Source organism: Molothrus ater, chromosome 1 (genome assembly GCF_012460135.2).
Source record: "Molothrus ater isolate BHLD 08-10-18 breed brown headed cowbird chromosome 1, BPBGC_Mater_1.1, whole genome shotgun sequence".
In the NCBI taxonomy this organism is placed as follows: domain Eukaryota; kingdom Metazoa; phylum Chordata; class Aves; order Passeriformes; family Icteridae; genus Molothrus; species Molothrus ater.
The window spans coordinates 64,929,588-64,952,728 of record NC_050478.2 but is presented as its reverse complement, the minus strand read 5'-3'; the positions used below and the strand labels follow the sequence as shown (position 1 = coordinate 64,952,728).

Here is a 23,141-nt window from a genome sequence, read left to right as displayed (position 1 = left end):
CACTGCACTGTTTAATGCCAGAAAAGGGCTCGATCATGTTTTCTAATGTGACACGACAGATTAAAAAAGGCTCAGTGGTGGAAAGATGATTTTTGCCTCTGAAAGCCATCATATAGGACACTTTTTTGGGAGGGCCTTTTATTTCCCTTTGTCTTTATTTCCCTTTGCTTTGTCCCTAATTCTTCTCTTCAGAGTCTTTATTCTGTCTTATTTCTCACTGTATTTCAGTAATGCTTGTAATTTCAGTAATGCTTGTAGCCCCTGCCACCCCACCTTGGTTCAAGATTCTGTGCAGCACTTGGCCTGAGTCTGAAGGGTTTTGGAGCAGATATCTAAACAGTGATGGGGAAATGCAAAGCATCAGTAGAGGAATACCAGGCATGACAATTCACTTGTCTCAGCATCCTTCCTGATGGTTGCACACTTGGCTGCCTCAGATTTGATTTTCCCACCTGCCCATCACTGTACCTTGTCTTTCCCTCAGTTCTGTGCACTTGTCACTAGTCATGTCATGTTTTAACAATTAGGGCATGTGTTAAAATCTTCCAGAGAGCAGTGCTGCCTCACTATTCAGCATAAGAGTATAAATGGAAGGATGAACTTGACCCAGCATTACTGAAGATTCAGTGCCATCCTTATTTTCTTTAATATTTCTTTGACTGATCTTGTCAGCTGGGAGAAGTGCTCAAAGACAAGAAGGAAGGCAAATGTCACTCCTATATTCAAAGAGTAGTCAGGGAATTATATGCCCGTTGACTTCACATTCATCACTAGGAAGGTGATGGAGAAGCTAATCCTGGAAACCATATTCAGGCATGTAAAAGAAAAAAAACAGTCAGCAACAGTCAATGTGGATTCACAAGGGCAAATCATCCTTGATTAATGTGATGAACTTGTGAAATTACTGACCTGGTGGACAACCAGGGAGCAGTAGATAATGTCTGTGTAGATTTCAGTAAGGCTTTCAACACTGTAAAATTCCTCAGGTGTCCAAGAATGGCCCCAGGCACTCAGACTTTTCAATCCATTTGCCCATCCAGTCCAGAGGCTGCTGTTTAGTGGCACAGAGTCCAGCTGGACTCCAGTACCCAGCAGCATACCCCAAGGGGTCAGTGCTGGGTCCAGTCCTCTTTAACATCCTTTATTAATGATCTGGATGACGGGCAGAGAGGATCCTCAGCAAACTTGCTGGTGACACCCAGCTGGGAGTAGTGGGTGACACACTGCAGGATAGTGCTGCCATCCAGAGGGACCTTGACAAGCTGGAGAAATGAGCTGGCAAAAATCTCATGAAGTTCATCAAAGCAAGTGCTAATTGCTGCACCTAGGAAGGAATGACCCCATGGACCAGTATATGTTGGGAGCCACCCAGCTGGAGAGCAGCTTGGCAGAAAAGGATCTGGGGATCCTGATGGACATGAAGTTGGACATCAGCCAGCAACTTGGTGGGTGGAGGGGGGGAAATGGCTAATAGTATTCTGGGCTGCATTAGAAAAAGTATTGCCAGCAGACCAAGGGATGTGATCTTTCCCCTCTACTGAGCACTGGTGAGGCCATATCTGGAGTGCTGTGTCAACTTCTGGCTCAGAATCACAGAATATTGAGTTGGAAGGGATCTGCAAGGATCATCAAGACTCCTCTGTGGAAAAGAGATATGGCCATATGAGAGACAGTCCAACGAAGGGCCACAATGATGATGGAGATGATGAACTGGAGCATCCTCCCTGTGGAGAGCACCTGAGAGAGCTGGGACTGTTGAGCCTTGATAAAAGGCTCAGGAGATATTATCAATGTGTATAAATACCTAAAGGAAGGGTCCAGTGGGGACAGAGCCAGGCACTCCTCAGTGGGGCCCAGTGACAGGACCAGAGGCAACAGGCACAAAAAACAATGAGGTTCCCTCTAAACATCAGCAACATTATTTCTACTCTGAGAGTGACCAAACACTGCCACAGGTTGGCCAGGGGGATTGTGAGATTTCTCTCTGTGGAGATATTCAAAAGTTATTTGGACACAGTCCCAGCTCTAGGCAGAGGGGTTGGATCAGATGGGCTTCAGAGATCCGTGCCAGACCCACCATTCTGCAATAACACAGGTATGAAAAGAACAGACAATGTCAATGTCTATTAGCAACATCTTTAGGTTTTGAAATGTGTGGCATTGTTGGCTGATTTTTTGTGTGCCGTTGGCCAAATTCTGTCTCAGACTTCCCCAAATCCTGCTTCCCTTCACTCTCTGCAGCCTAAGGTTTCAATGAATATGTTTCATAAAGCTATTCCTCTGCAATGCTTGACTAATGTCTTCTGATTTGGGTTATTGCACAATGGCTGTGCCAGCACAGACAATTTAGCCAGGTCACAAGCTTTGACAAATGCCTGTCTATGGCATGTAGACTGTAGAAGTCTCTAGCTTACTCCAGTCCCAAGAGAGTGTGGGATTAGCTCTTGTAACCAAACTCATTGTGTTATGCTCTACGGAAAAAGTTACCAGGACTCAGTTTTTAAACAAGAACATCTCACAGACATGCTGCATTCACAAGGAAATCAACTCCAGACACCCAACTTCCTTCAACAAGCATTTCTCTCAGCCCTGAACTTCCTCATCCCCTCAGTCCATCTCTCCTATAGCAAAAAAAAAAAAAAACAAAAAAAAAAAACAAAAAAAAAACCCCCACCAAAACAAAAACACACCACAAAAACCCCAGAGTCCCAGTTTCCCTTCCAAGAGTTTTCAGTGTCCCTCGACCCTTGTATAGCTCTTTTCTGCTTTTCTAACTATCTGAAGCAAAACCTTAAGATTGGCCTTCTACATTTTCTGTCTGTGGGTGAATCCAGAGACAGTAATCACCAAATTATTGTTCTTGCTCACTTTGGAGAATTGGGAGCTTGGTCTCTCACAAACATCCCAGAGGGCCTGCAGTGGTGCTGCCTGGTATCTAGACAGCAGCAGGGATCTCCAGTAATGCATTGTACAGGAGTGTTCTGATGTCTCTAAAGAAGAAAACAGAGTGGAAGCATGTATTTAATGTACATTTTGCTAAAAACACTGCTCAGAGGAGTTTGAAAAGCTGACAGAGTGTAGTAGTTGTGAGATATTCCACCACACTCATGCTCCTTAGCAGCTGGTGTTCATTAGCTGGGCTCAGCAGAGCAAAGTTGTTATTAGCATTAAATAATCTCTAGTCATAAGAGTAGGCTTACCACCCAATAAACTATAGGCTACAGATGTAAATTCAATCTGCCTGTAAAGCAAAACACAAGTCCACATGGCTGTGGCCATTGGGGCTGGAAGGAGGGCCTGAGAGGGTGTATTCTTTTACTTCTGCTCAATGGGGATGAATGAGAAATTGCATGTTTTAAATTAATAAAGAAGGTGAGCAGAACTGGGAAGGAGGCACTGTGACTGTTTGCCCAGGCCATGCTAGCCAGCATGTTTTAGTCCAATCTGCAGCCTCTCATAGCAGTGGATGCAGTTTCCAGGTTTACAAACACTTTGTGCATCATCAGTAAATACTCAGAAGGGATTTTTGTCAGGGTGACAGCGATGATTTCCTTCACTGCCTTCTTCCAAGCCCCCTGTCCTTGCCATCACTGCAGCCAGATATGCAGAAAACAAGTGTATGCCACAAAACCAGGGCACTGAACGCCCAGGACAGAAGCATTTTCAGTCTTGGCATTTGAGTGTGCCCTGCAGGGAAATCCAGGCCTCTTTTATGGCATGTCAGCAGCCACGAACAAACATACTGTGCTCGGCTTGAGTACAAAGTATTTTAAATATTAATTCTCTTCAGCCTTTCTGCCTGAATGCCAGCTGCAAAGCTATTCAGTAAGGAGCTCAAAAACCAGTCAATAATGTAAGGCAGTCTTTCTTTAGAGGGCAAACAATTGGAAAAAATGTGGACTTTGATAGCACCCTCATTTGAAATATCACAAGGAAGATATCTACAACACTTTCCCAATAAGATTTAAGAATTGAAGTGTCTGAAGTGTAAAGGAAAAATTATTCTTTAGGTCAACAGAGCCAGGAGTAGTTTTCTCTCCCATTTTGCATAAGGAAGATATCATTGGGCATTCCCTCCCCCTCCATAGTACAACATCAACTCTACTTAGTGAAAAAAAAATAATGTAAAGAATACTGGTACCAATACTCATGCCAGCAGCTAGAATGTGTAATGAAGCAGGTTTTCACATTAATGAAGTGCCAGGTGGAACAGGGGGATGTCCAGGCACCTGATAGCAGTCGGAAATCTGAGTGTGGAGAAACTTCAGTAGGGGCTGAATTGAGCTCTCAAAACTTGAGGGAGAAAATGTGAAAAGCTGATGTCACACTATGCAGGGGACAAAGAGAAAGGCTGCAGCCTGCTCAACATAGCACAGAGGGTTTGAATGTCCCTCTGGAGGTCTTTTGTTTCACAAGGGGGGTTGTTTATTTTGAAGTTAAGTGTATTTGCCTGGAAATAGGATCTTTGTTACTTTGGAGATTATTGATTCCCACTGCTAATTCCCTATTTGATGTGATAAGCCTCTTTATAGCATTCCATTTGTTTTGCTGTGGAAATATGTACAAAGCAACAATAGAAAAAAAGCTTATCACTTTGTAGTCCGAATTTAGCCTCTAGGTAATTATGTGTATCTCAGTAAATTCAAGAGAAGAAAAGGCAGATGGGACAAGAATTCTCCTGGGTAAAAAATATTTTGTCATGCTTTTAGGCCACAAGATTTGAACCTAAAGGTGACAGTATAACTGTGGAATAATTGTATCTAATATCTTTTCAAAATGCAAATATGCAGTTTCCTAAGGCATGGGGTTTTTTATTTTAACCAGGTAAAATAATTTCATCAGTGTTTCTTTTTAGAGCTAGACATTTTTGCTATTTTCTGTCTCTGGTGCTGCACGTTTTCATTGACATTCCATGAGATGCTAGGATTTCTTAAAAAATCTTTCTGACCTTTGCTAATGCACAGAGGCAGAAGTAGGCTCTGGCAGTGAAGGTGTTAAATACACACCAGCTGGGAATTTGTACAATGGGCAAATCTCTGGATAGGGTGGTGAAACATGACATTCTCTAGAAAGAGAAGAAATTATTATGCAGTTGTTGATGCAGATACAAACATGCAAAGACCCAGTCTGACCAGCAGATATCCCCTTAAATGCTGAGGAATGACCAAGGCACCTGCACTTTGCAGTTTGCAATACAGATGCTGGGGAGAGTTCTCCTTGTAATCCACCTCAGTAGATTTGTGCTTGGAATCACTGTAGCAGTTATTGGAAGGAGAATTGTGCTTACTGGACTTGGCTGAATAATGGATTTTTTTGCATTTGGTACTCAAATGGAACAAAATAATTAACAAGTGGAATAGGGAAAACTGACTAAAAATAGCAAGTACAGGCATCATTAATTTTTTTATTACACACTGAAAACTAGCATTTCAGGTCAGAATTAAATATTGTCTAGTGCGTTTTTAATGCTTTTTAAATTTTATTGTTTTTGAGAAAAGTGTGTCTAGTGAGTTGGTTTTTTTCAGCTGAAACTACTCACTAAGTTTGACCTCACCTTGCAGATAGTTTCTGACCTTCTAGAACTCAATTTTCTAGCAATTTTAGTTTGTCACAAACATTTCAGCCAGTCCCAGTTCTTAATCTTCAAGTGAAAATTTTAGGCCCAGCTCTTTGCAAAAGTTACTACTATTTATCATCTGCCTTTCATGAAGTCTGGGGATCTGAAATCCCACAATCTGGGGAACTGAAATCCCTCTGTCACAAAATAGTTAACTGCTCTTAGAGCTCTCAAATTTGTTTACTTCCAGGAATTTTCCACTTCAGTAACAAGACAAAGTATGGGCACCATGCTATTTCCTATGCATCTTTTCTACTAAAAACTGAATTATTGTGGTTTTGAATTGCTAACACTGCCAACTTCTGTTATAAAAGCCTATATTTAGAGTTCCTATATTGTGGCTGTTCCAAGTCACTGAGTATTTTAGCTTTTGATTCATTTAGCAGAAAGGGTGTGAGTTGGGGTTTTTTTTTGACATTTACCAGTGTAAAGTGCCTTTTTGGAGATGAATTTTGTTCTTGCACTATTGTTCATTTGCCTTTCTTCATGCTAGCACTGGTAAAATGGTCTACAACAAACTAATATGGTGAGGGGGTATATGTGATACAGGCTGAGAGAGCTGGGGTTGTTCAGCCTGGAGAAGAGAAGGCCCTGGGAAGACCTTAGAGCAGCCCTCCATTGCCTAAATGGGCTTCTCAAGAAAGATGGACAGGGACTTTCTACAAGGGCATGTAAAAAGGGGGGACAAGGAGGAATGGCTTTACATTGAAAGATAGTGGGTTTGGATTAAATATTAGTAAGAAATTCTTTTCTGTGAGGCTAGTGAGACACTGGAACAGGTTGCCCAGAGAACCTAGGGTACCCTCATCCCTGGAAGTGTTCAAGGCCAGGTTGGATGGGGCTTTGAGCAACCTGGTCTAGTGGAAGGTGTTCCTGCCTATGGCAGGGGGGTTGGAACTAGGTAATCATTGAGGTCCTTTCCAACCCAAACCATTCTATGGTAATTTCTCTCTCTGTACTTTGAGTGGTCTGCAGCTGCTGTAGTAACAGAGGAGACTTTATTAAGTTGGCTGTGTATATGTTGAGATTGACATCAGCTTGCTGGTGAAGCTCCCCATCCAGATTTCCTTCCTTAAAATGAACTGCTTTTTTTACATTTTGGATAGAGATTTTCCATGATGGTCACAGACTACTTGGACTGCCAAGCAAAGTTGGTTTATTTGTTTACATGTTTAAAATGTCCCTGGCTTGATACTTTAGGGTTACAGTTGTGTTAGTGCATATGTGAATAAGAAGATACGGTGCTGCTGCTTTTTTCATTAAACAAATTCCATATTGGCAGTGCTAGAACTGCAATATACCTGCTAATGCACAGGTGATGTCTCAGAGGCCTATCAGGAGGTCTGATCTCCAAGCTAACTAAACATAGGGAAGATGGTTCCTCCATGAGGTGTTTCAGCCCTCAGCCCTTCCTCAGCGCCAGCAGCTGCTTCTCAGCATAGGTTGCATTTAAGTTTCTGGCAGCAGATTTCTCAGAAGAGGATCCTTAGAAGATTGTGTTGCTGGGAAAGTTCACTGGGGCTTCAAAAGGTGAAGAGCTTGGGGGAATGGGGCTGTACTTTCATTGTCACCCCTCAGCCTCCCTCCGTGTTTTCTTCCCTGGTCCCACAGAACATTTTCCCACCTAAAGCATTGCTTTTTGTCTCCATCCCAAGGTCATGCCACAAACACAGAGGTAACTGCTTTATTCCTATATCAAATATGTTCCAACATCCAAGCTTCCCTGAGCATCAGAAGCCAGGGTGGGGAAAATTCCAGTAGAGAAGGAGATTCTGCTCTTCTGGCTAATACTGGAGATGGCTTTGCTTTTAAGAGTGTAACTAACTTTTATTTACTGCTTTAAGTATATTTGTTCACCGAGACAAAGCAATATTACTGTACAGAGATTTTAAAACAAGCCATTCAGTAATGCCTATAGACAGCAAGCATATCTGTTCAGGTCAGATTGATTATTTTTGGTGCCATTTTACTCAAGTCATTTACAGATTGACTTTGAACTGTGAATTATGATATCTGTAGATTTGTAAATTCGGCTTTTAATTCAATATTATCACATTTGGTGAAGTAAGTGTCTTCTCACAATGCTGTATAGACAACAGAAGGACAATTGCTAACATTTTAGAACATTTTTTTTCTCTATTACAATGGGTCCTAACATCCATCTGTTTTTTCTGGCATGCTTTGGATTTTCAACCAGCATTTAGTACATTTTACACTCTGGATTTCTAGTACTCAAAAATATCCCGTTTTTATTGTTCCAAAAATACATTCTTGAATTAGATACATAATAAATTCCCTCTTCTAAAAGATTGTTCTTTGTTTCCTACTGCAGTTGTTGGATATTTTGTTCTTGGGACTAGGGATAAGAGATTTGAGAAGTAATGCCGCAAAACTTGTGTGGTATAACTATCTTAATTAAGCTGTGCCTTTTTTTTTTTTAATCATTTAAACTTACATGATCTTATTTTATGTGAAGAGCCAGCATTTGGCTGACAGCTTTGATGTTAATGGAACAGCATAGTAATTAAATGGAGGAGGCTCCATTTTAGAGGTTGAGGTGTGAGGCATGGTCTTGCAATGTTCCACAAACCAGTAGGCATCTCAAAGTTAGTATTATTGAACATGGGGACAAAATCTAGATTTGTGTGTCTATCACTGGTTGGCATTATCTTTAGAAAAGAAATGAAGTCATTCCTTGGGAAAATGCAATTGTCTGCATTATTATAGTCGTCTAATGGAAGAGTGATGACCTGGGTATGTCATTATCCTACAGTGTTTCTAGTCAGAGTTATAGGGCTATCTAGTCATTGCTTCATTTCTTTTAATAAATACAGAGTTCATGGTCCAAAATATTTCTGCTTTATTTGGGTATTTTAAAGAAATTTGTTCCATATATGATGAACAAGATGTAACCTTATGCAAACATAATGAGTTTTTAAAATCTACATTTTGAAGATTATATTCTTTTCCCGGGAGACCTGCTCTGGGCTGGCAGTTCTTTCTCAGGAAGCTTGTAACTTTCCAAAGAATAAATCAAAATCATAATAATTCAATCCCTCAGTGAGCTGAACCAGAAAAAATGGCATCATTTGAGCCATGACTCAAGAATAGATTCACATGATCTAAAGAATGGGAAAACAAATTGGTCAGTTGTAAGAGTTTTAAACAAAGAGCCAGCTTGGTTATATTTCTCACTATACACAGATGCTTGAGCAAGCAGAAAATTTGCTGATTAGTTTTCCCAAAAATCCTCACTGCAATCTAGACTAATCGGAGCTTTAAAGTCTATATTGAAGCTGTTTCTCAACACAAAATCAAGTCTGGGATAAGGATAATTTTGGGGGGTAGTAAATGACTGCTTAGAGCCTGAATTAAAGTCTGAATAATTTCAGTTGTAAATCTGATTTTCCTGTAGAGCCCAGCTGGAAACACAACTGCAGATGTGTTACGGGAAATAAAATTACTTTGGCTCACATTCCGGATTGTTCTGTACTTCTTGCAGTGCACTAATGCTGAGCAAAAGCATTGCCTCTCTCCTCAGGGTTATGGGACTGTTGTAGCTATCCTGGATCAAATGTCAAGGGAACACAATCAAAAGTCTAGGAAGCACTCTGGGATACTAAGGCAGAAGTAGTACCTTGCCAGTAAGGGACTGTCAGAAAATACTTTTATCTGCAACTGATACTTAGCAGTTTTTTAGACTTTCACCAAAAGCAAATACTTCCTACCAAAATTGTCTAACTGGTTCTCTGCTAAACCATCCCAGTGGTGCTTCACCCATTTTCCTAGGGATGAACAGGCATCTCTGCCCACGTTGGTCTGCTTTAGTCATTGCCACAGGCTTCTTTATAGCTGCAGAAGTATCACCATCTCCCAGAGGCTGAATATTTTAAATCAACAGGGAAGTGGAGAGCAGTCATTACATGATAACTGAGTCATGGCAAACACTCCTTATGATTTTATTGCCCTAATTTCTCAGGAAAAGGACTTATAAAGTGTATTATCATGACTGATACCAGGAGACTTGTCACGCTGACCTGTGAGTGAGCTTAAAGAAAGTAATAATCCTACAGATTAGCAAACATCTAATGGAGTCTAGTACAAGAATTTTATTGGTATATAACTGTTACACTTGCTTCTTTGGGTAGGGATTTTCTATTTAATATGCCCTCCATTTATTCATTCATTGATAAAACTACATTTAATCCCATTTTATAAATCCTGTTTAGGAGAATGATAGTCCTCTGTAGACTCTACAGTCTGGCTGGCAAAATCTGGGCTGTCACTGCAAAGAAAGTGAACCTCCAGGCTTACAATGATTTTTTGCTCATTGTGCAGTGATGTAAGGAAAGGAGGTAGTTCATTCTTGCCCTATGCTAACAGTTAACTGCTAGAAAAAAATACAAGATTTTCTTCTTTTCTGTTTTTCTCTGAATTTTCTGTACGTGGCATGGGAGTGCAAAGAGCCCCTGACAGCCTTTACTTGGTTAATTCTGCTTTGTTATCAGCGTTATTGTTATTGGGAAAGGCAAGGTAAATTAACACTCTTTACTCCCATTGAATTTTCCTTATGTGGAATTATTTTGCTGATGTAAATCAGTGTAGTTCTACTGGCTTCAGTCATGCTTATTTATGTCAATGAAAGAGCAATGTGACAAGTAGTTCTTTGTAGCAGCTGGCTTCTCATATGCCCAGCTCAGATTTACTGCTCTGTTAGAGCAGTGTCTAGGGTAGTATGAGCCCAGTTGCTGCTGATTAAGGATATTTGCACATACAGAATAAATTCAGGAGTTGCTCCAGAGGTTATGCCCCATTGTGCTCAGAAGTTATTTTACATCAGGGTGACTTAAGTCATGAGGAACAACTGTGTGAGCACAACTTGGCTCAGAGATGCCTTTGGAATATTCTGGACGTCTCACCGTCCTGCTGTGTCCCTGTCATGTCCACCAGTCCTGTTCATGGGTCCCACACACCAAATGTTACCATTCAAGCACTGGAGAGCTGCTGAGTTCTGCCTTTTGTGTCTGCAAACACTCACAGTTAATAAGCCTGGCAAGTGGGTGGGGAAGCAATTTCCAGCAAACTCTGTATTGTATCCAGCTATAAAACTTGCATGTGACCCTACCCTAGGCTCTTAAATTCTCTTGTCCTCTGGACTGAGGCAAAGATGAATTCCTGACACACAGAAAACACATATCCCACATCATCCTGTTCACACAACAACAAGCTGGATGGCATAAACCAGCTTTTTCTTGGAGCCCATCCACAGCAAAACAAGAGATCAAGGAGAGAAAACCCATGACTCCTGGTAGGAGACAGCCAAGACAGCCAGGAGCATCTCACCTCAAAGGTGCTGCCAGACAAAAGGGCTGCAAAAATCTGAGCCAAGGCCCCACAAGGGGTTGGCTGCTGGCCTGAGAGCCCTCGGGGAGTGGTCACACTGCAGAGCAGGGTAAGCAGCACTGTGTACTTCATTTAAGTGTTTTGTCATGCCCAAGGACATGTTTTTCCTTTTATTGCTCCTGCAGAACGCTGACACATAGAGCAGAAACTTTTCATTCTGAGTTCTCAGTTTGCTGGGGAGGGTCCAAACAGTAGCATCCATCAGTGAAAATGCTGCCTTTCTTTCCTGTTGGTCCCTGCACCAGCCAATATTTTAGATCTACAGCAACTGATTTTGCATGATTGTCCCTTCTGGCCCCAAACTCCTACTTACCTGCCATAATGTGACCAGCCCAGAGCAAATTCAAAGCAAGCAAACAAGCAAAAAAAAAATAAAAACACCCAACAAAATAAGCCTCACTACACTGTCCTTATGAAGAACTGCTCTTATTGTCTAGTACAAGGAGTGTGATGCATTTGAACATGCAGAGAATTAATTCAGAAAATTGGTTTGCTGTCAAGTTTATCTTTGTAAATGTGAGCAATTTTTACTGACAAACTCATTTGGATATTATTTTTTCAGTGAAATCCCAGCAAGACCTTCCTTATGTCACCATAAATCTTAGGAAGCTTTCCTTTGTAGTAAAATCTTTGTCACAGTATATTTGCAAAACTGTTGTAATCGATATTGCAGAAATATATGAAGAATAAACCAAGCAATACATTGTAAAGCACCAATTACAAAACACTTTCCTATCCTCTTGAATGCCTGAAGCACATTGCAAAACTGTATGGATGGCACAGTGAAGGTCAGGCATGTTGACACATGAACATTTTAAATACAGAAAGTGCTGTTAGAGGTGATTACTTGTTGAGGTCTGTCTCCCCTGTTCCTTGGCCAGACACCTGCACTTACTTTGTTTGATGAAACAGCTAGAGTTACTTTTCTGATCAACAGCAGCACCACACATCTCCCTCCATCCTTACAGTTTGCACAAGCAGATCTGTTCTTTGCTGTGGCACCAGGTTCCTTCCTCACCTCCATTTTCTCCCATTTATTCTGATTGTGCTGCTAATGAGACACCTTTTTCCTGACCTGTGGCCTCCTGACTGCCTCATGCAGCCCCTGTGATGTTAAATTAAATAAGGCATAGCAGCAAGCCAGCAATCAAACTACTGAAATCAACCTGTGCAAGCTAGGTGGGCTTCATTAACAACTTTTCATTCTGGGCAGGACAGGAAGGAAGGCAGAAGAGGAGAGCTGTCATCACTGATGTTTGCCAAGGTCAGAGCTCTATGCTAGAGATGGTGTACTGAAAGTGAGTGTGGAAAAATGTCTTTGCAGCCATAGTAATAAAGCAAGAGCTGCTTGTGTTTCTTGATTTACATTATCCGTAACTAGTATCAAGATTTTCAAAGATTAACAGAGATGTTAACAGCTGTTCAGCATCTGGAAAGCCTAGAAATTAGGTGGCAAGAAACAAGAGCTTAAATGGTGCTGTTCTGAGGAGCTGGTGGAGGTGTTTGTGTGCCCCAATAGTTTGGGGGCAGAAGTCACTGTAACAGCATAGAAGGAATTAAATTAAATGAGCAAGAGACCATGAAAAGAGATAATTGGGAGAGCTTGGAAGGGAAGGGCTGTGGAAGGGGCTGGGTTTATTTGAAGAGCTCATCAAGGAGGGATTTACAATGAAGGAGCAGGAGCAGACTCGGTCAGTCCCAAGGGATGATGGAAATGGGAATTTAACAGCAGTTCATGGAGATGAAAGCAGACACTGGTACTGGAGGCCAGAAACCTCTATGGCTTCTATTCATGACCTTCTTCATCCTTCAGTGATGCTTTACTACTTGCACTGTAAGGACTAATTAAGATTTTGTTCCACTACAATAATACCTTAGCTTTTCCTACTGCCTAACTCACATTATTAGAAACTTGGGGTTATAAAACTCTAGAAGTGTTTGCTAATCCATGAATGAATCTATCCAAAGTGGCATGGCTTTTTCTGCTGTGCATCACTTAAAAGTGGCAGTCACCATTTAGGCAGGAGCACTCTGCAGACTGAAAAGGGTGGATAATGGGATCCACAAAGTAATTTGACTCTTGATGAGGAACATGGGTATCCTTGGCTGGCTTTCACTTGGGGCTCTACCAGACAGTGTGGGGAAGAATCCCATGGTCTCTAGGCCCTGAGCAGCACAGGAGTAGAGGGTGAAGATAACAACAAGGGTATTCTTGGAGGAAATGTGTGTCCTCTTGTGTGGAAGAAATGCCACAGAAACATGCAGTGAAAGCTTAGTTTAAATGCATCTACTTCATGGCAGGTACCTCACTGAACACATGGAAGATGTGGTCCCTGTTGTAAATCTCTTCTGTAGGTAGATAAAACTTCTGCCTTCTGTTAGAAATGTCCAAGTGTGAACTGTTTGTGACAGAACAGTTATCTGAGTCCTTCAATCCCTGTTTTCTTGGAATCTGGAGGACTTTTGGGGAGGGTTTTTTCCTTTCTCTTTTTACTATGATGTCTGTTTCTGTAGAAGCCATCCACATGCTGGATGGCTGGAGTTCATCCTGAACACCCCTCTGATGCATCCTTTTGAAAATCATCATGGCATGAGGGATTGAAAACATTTATAATACAGTTCCTGCAGACATGTGTGGTGGGGCTAAAAGAGGCAACTTCTTCTTTTTTGGTTCTCATGTGATGCTAGAAATGAAGTAGTTCTAATTGCTTCATAGTCCTAAGGCAAAGTCTCCCATTAGCAACAGCTACTGTATATTAAAGATGTAATGGCAAGCACTTGAATAGCACTTTCTGTCTTCAAAGTACTTTGCAGACATTCTTTACTTCTGAATTAAGGGTCAGTTTCGGTCCCTTTTAACACTTTTCTAATGAGATAAATGTTCAATCTGCTTTGAGAAAGGGATAAAGCTCCTGACTCCAAATTCTACACTGAAATAGGGCTGTGTCATGCTGGTCTGTTTTCATGGCGTAAAGTGCTCCCAAAGGACATGCAGCTGGTATCACCTCTGCTGCTGGAGATCTTCAGACTGTAAAATCAGGTGCCTGTAAAGCTCCTGCCTTCAAACAGCTGGTGTGGGAGGTGGGCTCCTACCCAGTGCTTGTTCAGCCCTGTGCTCTGCAAACAGTGTGAGGGGCAGGGGTCTTGAACTGGCACACACATGAGCTCCTGGCCCTGGAGAAGGCTGGGGATGCACCTGCACCAGCAGCTTAGTCCCTCTGTGGTGAGGAGCCATTGTCAGACATCTCTTATCCAGCCTTGCAGGGCCAGCTCCATTTCAGGGAGCTGCTGTGCCCAGGGTCAGGGGAACATTCCTTGCAGAAGATAAAGCCATGCAGCATTCTTATCATTTCCTATCAGTGCCCAGTAACCAGTAACTCACAGGGAAGCTGGTCCAGTTGACAGAGACTGGGGTCCTCAAGTTGGAAATGTCTCTTAGTGACCAAGTCTGAAGGAAGAGAAGGCTCTGTCGTGTCACTGGTATCATTGACAAAACACCCATTGACTTGGATAAAAGTATGAGGATGCCCAACAGTGCTGACTTCTGATGTCATCTCTCTGGTTTACTTTGTTTTGCAAAGACCCTTTTGTGCTTGCTCTGTATTCTGAATATTCAGGTCATTCCTACATACAGAGCCCCCATTTGTAATTAGATTGTGGGGTTTGTTGACCCTATTACAGACAGATTGACTAGAAAGTCACACTGATCCTTCAATATAGGATTTAATAAAAGCCACAAGAGGAGGAGGAGGGTTGCTATTGTTCTGCCCTCAGTGCTGCCAAACAGTCCCTTGTTTTTCTGTGTCTGTGTGTTCAAACGCTGTGTGAACCAACGGGGCGCAGTCAGGAGGCTGGCGAGGGGGCAGCGAGAGGGTCAGCTGGATCCTAGCTAGAAATACTTGTGCAAGTCAGGAAGAAGGCATGGAGGGAAGGAAATTAAGTGGAGACATCTGTGTGGCTTAGCTTTCAGCAGCTCTGCCTGGGGTAGGGGTGGGAGAGTCATGCCTAAGATGACATAACATATTTTGTCTTTCGTGGGTTGGAAACAGAGGAAACTGCGAAAGCGAAGCATGGTGTGTGTCACGCATGGTCCAGGCATACCAAGTACATAATGGAGCAGTGTCAGTGCTTTCTGTTCTGCCTTTCACACCCCAAAGTGACTCTTCAAGGCAGAGAACTGAGGAGAATATGATATGGTCCAAAAACTGATCTTGGACTTTTTTCGCAGACGACTGAGCCAGAGGCCGACTGCTGAAGAATTGGAGCAGAGGAACATACTGAAACGTAAGTCCTGATGCTGCTGACATTTAACCTGAAGCCAGATAATTTGGGTTAGGTTTCATATACATTTGGTGTTTTTTATAAACATCAGATTTTCTCTGTAAGCATCACTGATAATAATTAAAAATAATAAAGGGCATCGTAAGTGCAAATAAGCATGAAAGTCTGTAATAACATCTGAATCTGCAGAAACAGTTCTTTCAAATCAGAGTCAGTAAATTTACAAGAATAAACAACCTAAGGGGAAAAAATCCTAGGTTTTGAATGACATTCCAGACAGAGGGTCAGACATCCTGAAAAGCCTCCTTTGTGCAGCACTTATATAGATGAACATCCCATTTTAAGTTAGTAAGGACATTAGGGCATAGCTCGATTAGCTTTCCTAAAAATGTTCACAGCAATCTATGCTAGCTGGAGCCTTTATTCAATTTAAAAAATAATCCAGTGTAACTCAGGGTTATTCCCATGAAACTCTCCCTTTAAATCAGCCAAAAATTTGCTGGTAGATCCTCAGCCCATGTTATTTTAAAGGGACAAAATACCACTCAGAAATCCTGAAGCAAGTTAGTAGATACGTTGCCACTGACTTGAAGGGAAGCTGGACCAAGTCCAACTTTCATAACCTCATGAATGAACAGGAAGAAAATTACAGTTTCTTTACTTGCATGAAAGTGTTTTGAATATTAAAAACAAAAAAAGCTGTTTATCTAATTATTGTTGTTACTTTGGAAGCAGAAAAAAAATAACAAACAAACAAGTTCTTCCCCTTTTAAGTTAGTAAATACATATTTCCAGGAAAATTTTTAAAAATTACTACAGAAAAAGTATTCCAAAATGGTACCTTATACATAATGTCTCCTTAGGTAGGTCCATAATTCACCTTCTCTTGTTCAAATAGCTGCATTGTATAGAATCATAAAAATGTGGTAGCAGAAGATTAATTCTCTGAAAATCAGCAGAATTCATTTTTCAAATACTTCAAAATCTTAGCAGATTAATGATAGTGTTAGTGCCCAGCAGGGTCTTTTCATCTGTTGATGTTATTACACATGGCAGTCAGAGAGAGAGAGGCACCACTGTGAATGCAAAGAGGAGAAAAGACCAGACAGCAAAGCAGCATGGGCAAGCCTGGAAAAGCCATTTGTTTGGGACCAGCCCTCTCTTAGTAACTGTCCTCCTCCTGTCTGCTCTTAACTCTGGTGACTGGCTGCTGGAAGAAGAACCTAGGGAAATATTTGGCACATCCAGCTGTGATTGTCTCCCAGGGGTGTAGCAGAACATCTGGAGAAGGGGGGACCTGCGACGTGACTGATGTCAGGCTCATGCACAGAGAGACAGAGGCCAATTTTCTAGCAGCCCATTTTGTCATCCTGGGACCCCTGAAAAACATGTCAGGCACCACCTGGCACTGGTGCATGACCAGCAAACACTGCCCTGGTACTGGGGGAGGTGGCACTTTGGGCACCTGCTTTGAACCAGCATCAGCAGAGAGCAGCATCTCCAATGCTGGGTGCACTGCAGACATTCCTAAAGGTCACATTGCTGAGCACAGCAGTCACAGAGCACCCTAAAGGTGTCTTACATTTCGAGGAGTTACCCCTTGAGTAGGACCAGTTTCTTTTTTAATTGAATAAAGGCTTTTAAATGACATGGATGTTTGAAATATTACCCTGATTCCAGAACCACAATGTATTTCCTAAATGGATTTTTTTTTAACTTGCTTTAGCACAGATCTGCCCCAAACATGTGTGTCTTGGTAAACTAACAGCTTCATAATTACAAGAAAGTGTAATGTGGTATTTCCAAGGCATTTCAACTTTTGATGAACCACAGCAGGAAAGAAAAAAATAAATTTGTTACATAATTTAAAAAAAAAACCATAAACATAGTCTGCACTTAAACAAGTAAATATAAATATTTTCTGATTTGTATGTCCTTTTGTGTTATTTCGTGTCATTTCTCTAGACTTCCAAGAAGGAGCATTATAATAAATATAATGGAGTGTAGGGAAAGAGAAACTCAGGAAGTGCTAATAAAAAGAGTGTAAATTCTCTGCATAAGCAGGTCAAGTAATTTGCAAAAGCCCAGCCCAGAGCATGCACAAACACAAAAGAAAACCTACCAAGCTCTCAAGTAGACTAAACAGGACTTTCTCTGCAGTTAAAGCTGAAATCTCCCTGATGAAAATGTCATGTCTGGCACCATGATGTTCCTACTACACGTGTAACTGCATTACTGCCCATGCTGATGGGGAAAAATGAGGCAAAGTGTGGCTGGATAGCCGGTCTTTTTACATGAATTGAATGCTTTCTAGGTCTGTGCTACTGCAATAATTATGAGTTATCTTTGCAAGGGCAAAGCATCCATTTCCCAAGTTCTGCTACTTGCTGATGGCAACAGTGAAATCACAGCAGCCACAGCAAGGAAACACCAGAGACAGACAACTGGTTTTTGTAGGGTCTCCTTCACTGAAGTATACCCCATTCACTGACTCATATTTAGGTCAAGGGCATGGAGTGGGAGGAGTCCAGGCCTGCAGGGTTATTTTGAAGACTAAAGAACACTTTGCAGCTGTACTTGCTGTCAAAGGGTATAGGGAAAGATCCCTCAATCCCCTGTCATGCACCACCCCTGTGCCACTTCACAGGTGGATGAAAGTAATCCAGTTGTCAACCTGGCACATTCAGGGTTGCATAAATTCCTGACAAAAATTATGGTTAGGTGAGTTCTGAATGCCTCAAACAGTACTGGGGGACATTTCACACTGGCACGAGATCAGGAGTGAAAATTGCACCAACATCACCCTGACACACAGGTTTAGAGAAACAGAGAATCTCCTGAACACCTAAGATGAAATAAAGCATCAGTTCTGTAGCTTCACAAGATTGGCATGACTTAACTTCAAAGAAATAGGCTAAAACAAAGTCACTTTCTAGTTTTGAAGGAGAATGTATTCCTATTTTCCAGCCTTTACCTGCCTGAAGTCTTAAGCCTGGCTGTCTCTGAAAGTGGGTGGCTGGGCTGAGAGTGAGGAGAAGAGAAAAACATAGATGCCAAGGACAAAAATGAATAGCCATTACTAAGTTTTATATAAAACTCCTTGGCTGCTTGCAGTTTTACTCTGACTCTGTGTGGATTCTCTTTAGTTAGTGCTGTGTGTGAAAGCAAGCATTTGCAGGACCAACTCCTCCAAATTTGAGACACAAAGGGAAGAAAAAAATGGCTAGAAGATCAGTTGCTGGAGGAGTATCCAGTCCACTAGGGACAGAAACCACTGAAAGAGGAAAATCATATTTATCAGTGTAGGTACTCCAGTGATTGCTTAAAAAGATAGTTGTAACTCCCTGCTGTCTTTTTAGTCCCTACTGGTTTCCTTCCTTCTGAAAATATAAGCAGTATTTTTGGTAAAATGGCACTTAAAGATCAGAAGTGTAGTGTGAAACATCATAACATCAGCAGGTTCTTTGTCCACTATGGTGGAGATTTCTCAGTTCTACTGAAGTCAGTGAGCAGTTGTGATAGCACTGTCTGTCGTGGGCAGCAAGAAACCTGGTTTGCAGCCTAGCCCTCCTCACCTGCTCAGAGGCTTCTGTGGGCTCTAAACTTTAGGTCTCATTTCTGTGTGGGGAAAGCCCCAGTTTTCCAGTGAGAGTGCTGGCTTGCGCTCTCAGAGCTGAAGAAGCTACAGCTGGTGGGTTGTTCCTGCTGCTCTGCAGGAGGTGCCTGCTCCGTCTGCTGGATCAGCAGAGAGGATCGTGGGATGCCCCCTTGAGTTTAGTGCAGTCCAAAGTTAAATAATTTAAATCAAAGCACCTCTCCTCAGCTGGCCTTTGAGGTCCATAAGTCCCCTGCAGAGAGTTATTCCTGCCTGAGCTAGTCCTAGCTGAGCAAAAACTGGATCCCAGCAGGGGCACAGAGTACCTACTGGAAAAGCTGATGAGTTATGTTTGCTCTCACCTGTTTTGTGCTGGCATGATTGGAGTAAAAAAGCATTTCAGCCGTCAGTGAAGCAGTGGAGACAGATCCTAACTGATCGAGAAGCTGAGTACCTGGAAGCCTGGGATTTTAGTGACTTTTGGTAAAGGTCAATGCAAAGACAATGCATGTCAGCCTGCTCCTAAGTTGAAGAGTTAGTGTACTCAAATGTGATTGAGCTCCTGAGGGAGAAGAGTTGAGGCATGCCCTGCTAAGAACTTGTAGCACATGATCTTTTGGCTTAATGTTGAAAGTTAAATGACCTAGGATGAACTTTTATGCTCCAGTGTGATACTTTGAAGGCTCGTGATGGAAGGACACACTCTCCTTAACTCTGCTCGTGCCATGGGAAGTTGCACAATTTGCTTGGCACCTCTATTCCAAAGGGTTTTTTTCTGTTAGCTGCAATAAATTATTCTGCAGATGGAAAAAAAATGCATGTGTTTCTTTTCCAACCATTGACCTCGCAGAATCCAACCCCATCGTAGCTGAGCCCCCTGAGGCCACCAGGCCTGTGAGCAGGGAGATAACATTTTTTTGAAGAGCTGGCTTGCTGCCCAGCCCTTCTAGAAAGTGACACACATGAAGAGGTGCCAACACAGGGAAAGGAAGGAAGCTGTAGATGTTTTATGAGGCGTATGAAGAAGCGCAGTAGCTACAGATCGAGGACGTTCACCAGCCCCAGAGGGACATACTGTGCATCAGAGAGGTCCTGAAACATTAATACACTTACTGATGGAAAGGCTTATTTTGTTGCAAACGGTGCATGCCTGATGAGTCCACAGTCTGAGATCCTTGTAAATCTTTTACAGCCCGGAATGAGCAAGAGGAGCAGGAGGAAAAACGAGAGATTAAGAGAAGATTAACACGTAAGGTGAGAAGCAACTTTGATCCTATTATGACACTACTCTAACTTTCTCCCTACTGCACACTTGTTTTCCTTTTTCCTTTTCTTCAGCACCATTTTCAAAAGTAGAGTGTGAAACAAGTCTTACAAAAAAATCTTTAAAAGAAATCAGCAATGTTGCAGGGTGTAAGTCCATGGAGAGCAAAGGAAACCGCTTTGCAGGCTACTGCTGGTAACATTTCAAACAGGAAAAAAGAAGATCTAGTCTTCATAACTAAAGGAGTTTTGAACAGTGAAGGATAAAGATCAGCATTTATAAGGACCAGTGCTTCTTGTAAGTGTAATGGCTTCTGTAGCCATTACAGAGAGCAAAGTTAAAGCGATGCTGATTTGAAAATTCCACAAAAAAAAACCCTCATAAAACTGGAAGCTAAACATTTTCTTGAAAGGGAAGTTGTCAACTGAGGCATTTAAACTAAATAGAGACAAGCATTTATGAAAAAGTATATAGTGCAGAAAACAATCTTGTATTGGCAAGGAAGGACAAACAAAACAGCATCGCTTGATTCAAAAGTAATTTACTCTTAAAACTGAAGAACAGTCATTTCAGATGTACCCATTCAGTTTTGCAGCTGGCATAAATGTCTACGGATGCCCAAACATACACAGTGAACAATCCATCCTGCTATTGCAGATTAACTTTCTTTCAGCACTGACATATTTCCTATCTCCAAGGGTAAAGAAAGCCCTCTAAAAACTCACATACTTGTGAAGCAGCACCATTCCCTTTCTGTGCAATTTTAGATGGCTTCATTTTTTTGACCTATGTGATCACAGCTTTCATGGTATAAATATTAACAAGGAAAGGTCTCTAAATATATGTGGAAAGGTTACATTCTGAAAACTGAATTGCTTTCTACCACGGTTAAAAATCTCATGCCTTAACTCTCAGTTCATGTAAATAAGTAGCATTCTTGGTGACCAGTGGGAGGATGCTGCTGTTGTCTGCAGGAGCTAGAGAGCCATAATATTGTTTGTAAAACACTTCTATTCCTCACCACGATGACAGGGATAATTTTGCATTCCCTCTTAGCACTGCCTGAAAGAAAAGATCCTAACTGCATTGCAGATGTTTCATGGGATTGAGGCTCTGCGCAAAGGCTGGAAATGCCATTTTGCCAGGCTTTCAATTTCCCTGTACTTTGAAGGGTAAACACGTGCAGGAATCCAGTGCAGAGCTTGATGCCATTTGAGGGGCAGCTGTAATAGATACAGAGCAAAGCTCCCCACACCCAATGTGCTGCCTAAGAAGTGAGGGCTTGCTGACTGAGCTGGCACCATCGCCACACAGTTCCCATCCTTCCCATCCTTCACTATCCTGTAGGAAAGGTGCAGAGCACGTCTGCAAAGGAATCATCTGTCACAGGCAGAGGCCACAGCTCAACTGAAGCACCCAGGCTGCCACTGCTTCACAGCAGTGTCTGCTCCCTAAAACCTCAGCAGTTTTCTGGGAGATTTCTTGCTTTATCTTCTTTGCCCTTTTATGTAGGCACAACAGGGAAAGCAGCATCAGTCCAAGGCCCTGGCATTTGACTCTTTATTACCCCTGTTCCTGGTCACATACCTTTTAGTCTTTTTTTTGTCTTACTCTCTAGTAAAGATTTTTCTCCCCCACATTTCTGAGGTTGATAGCAACACAACTTAACATTGTTTGCTTTGGATCACCTTTTTAAACTGTTGTAAATTGTTCTAGTGACACATGTAATTTTAATGAAAGAACTGCAAGGCTGATCTAACAACAGATTTTGTTCTCACCTACCAAACATATCATCATAAAAGCTCAGAAATCACTAGAGAAAAGAAGTGAATAAAGTGTGCAAGTGTTTTAGGTAACAACTAGAAATGCCAACCACTGAGTGAATCCTGCAAAAATAGTTGTTATTCCCCAGCTATTTCTTTCATGAGCCTGTCCCAGATGTGTCGTTGTGTTTACAGCAGAGTGGCAAGCTCCTTCTGTCAGTTTGTACTGAAGTCTTACTACCAAAGGATTTTGAACCCCAGATCAAGCAGAAGTTTAATTGAGCACAGCAAGTGTGTTGCCCAGCAGCCCTTTCTGTTTGCACGGAATTGTCAAGCACACACGTGCCTGCAGGGTAAATTCAGCTTGAGGAAACTGCCATGTTGCCTCTTTTGGAAACGTGTGTAGTTGGGATATAAGAAGGGAAGTGGGTTCTGTAGAAGCCACTGATGAGACTTTTGACCTTGCACTACAGAAACTGCTACTGTCCCCAGTTTTTTTGGTGGCAACATTCCAATTCCAAGGGAAGAACCCACTCCATCCATAAAAAAGCTATTCTTAAAATTCCGTCAGCACTGACATTTTGTTACAGTGTTATGATGATAAGTTGTAACATGACATGCTGTAATAAGTAAGATTACCTTGCTAGGTCTAGATGCCTTATTAAAGTCAGCAATAAATATCCAGTTGAATTCATCATCTGGACAGGCAATTTCTTAAAAAAACCCCAACATTATAAAGAAATCAGGTGACCTATAGCGAGCTGCCCCTTTTAGCATTTTCCATCCTCTCCGACTCATCTAGTTCCACATTAACTGGGGTGAGGAACAGCTACCATTCAAATAACAAAGTGAAGGACATGCTGTTGGCTAAGTTTCTCAGCAGTTCATGTCCCTCCTGCCCGAGGAAGGAGAGTGGAAGCATGTTTGCCTGTCACCTGGGATGCCCAGCCCCCCTGTCCTCTCTCTCCCTGCCCCTCAGGCCCACCGAGCGCCTTTGGGCACACAGACTTGCGTCATTTGAAGGGACGGACACATGGATTAGGAAGGTTTTTTTTCTCAGAGCACTGGTCTTGACCTCCAGCCCATTCAAAGAATATTAATGTGCAGAAGCCCTCTGGAAGTGTTGCAGATGGGTCACGTCCACAGGGAGATCTGGGCCCCCGTGAATTACTACCAAGAGCGTATCTTCTCTGAACCATGACAAACTTGGCCAAGGAC

The 23,141-nt window shown here is 42.0% G+C and overlaps 1 protein-coding gene across 10 annotated transcripts in view; it reads left to right on the top strand.

The window, feature by feature from the left end:
• The window catches only part of PHACTR1 (phosphatase and actin regulator 1), a 301,804-nt gene that overhangs the window by 264,704 nt on the left and 13,959 nt on the right, over positions 1 to 23,141 (top strand). For all 10 annotated transcript variants that reach the window (XM_036406273.2, XM_036406271.2, XM_036406270.2 and 7 more), the window contains 2 exons: positions 15,249 to 15,304; positions 20,089 to 20,150. In XM_036406273.2, the coding sequence (XP_036262166.1) occupies positions 15,249 to 15,304; positions 20,089 to 20,150 (118 nt within the window). The remainder of the gene's footprint in view (positions 1 to 15,248; positions 15,305 to 20,088; positions 20,151 to 23,141) is intronic.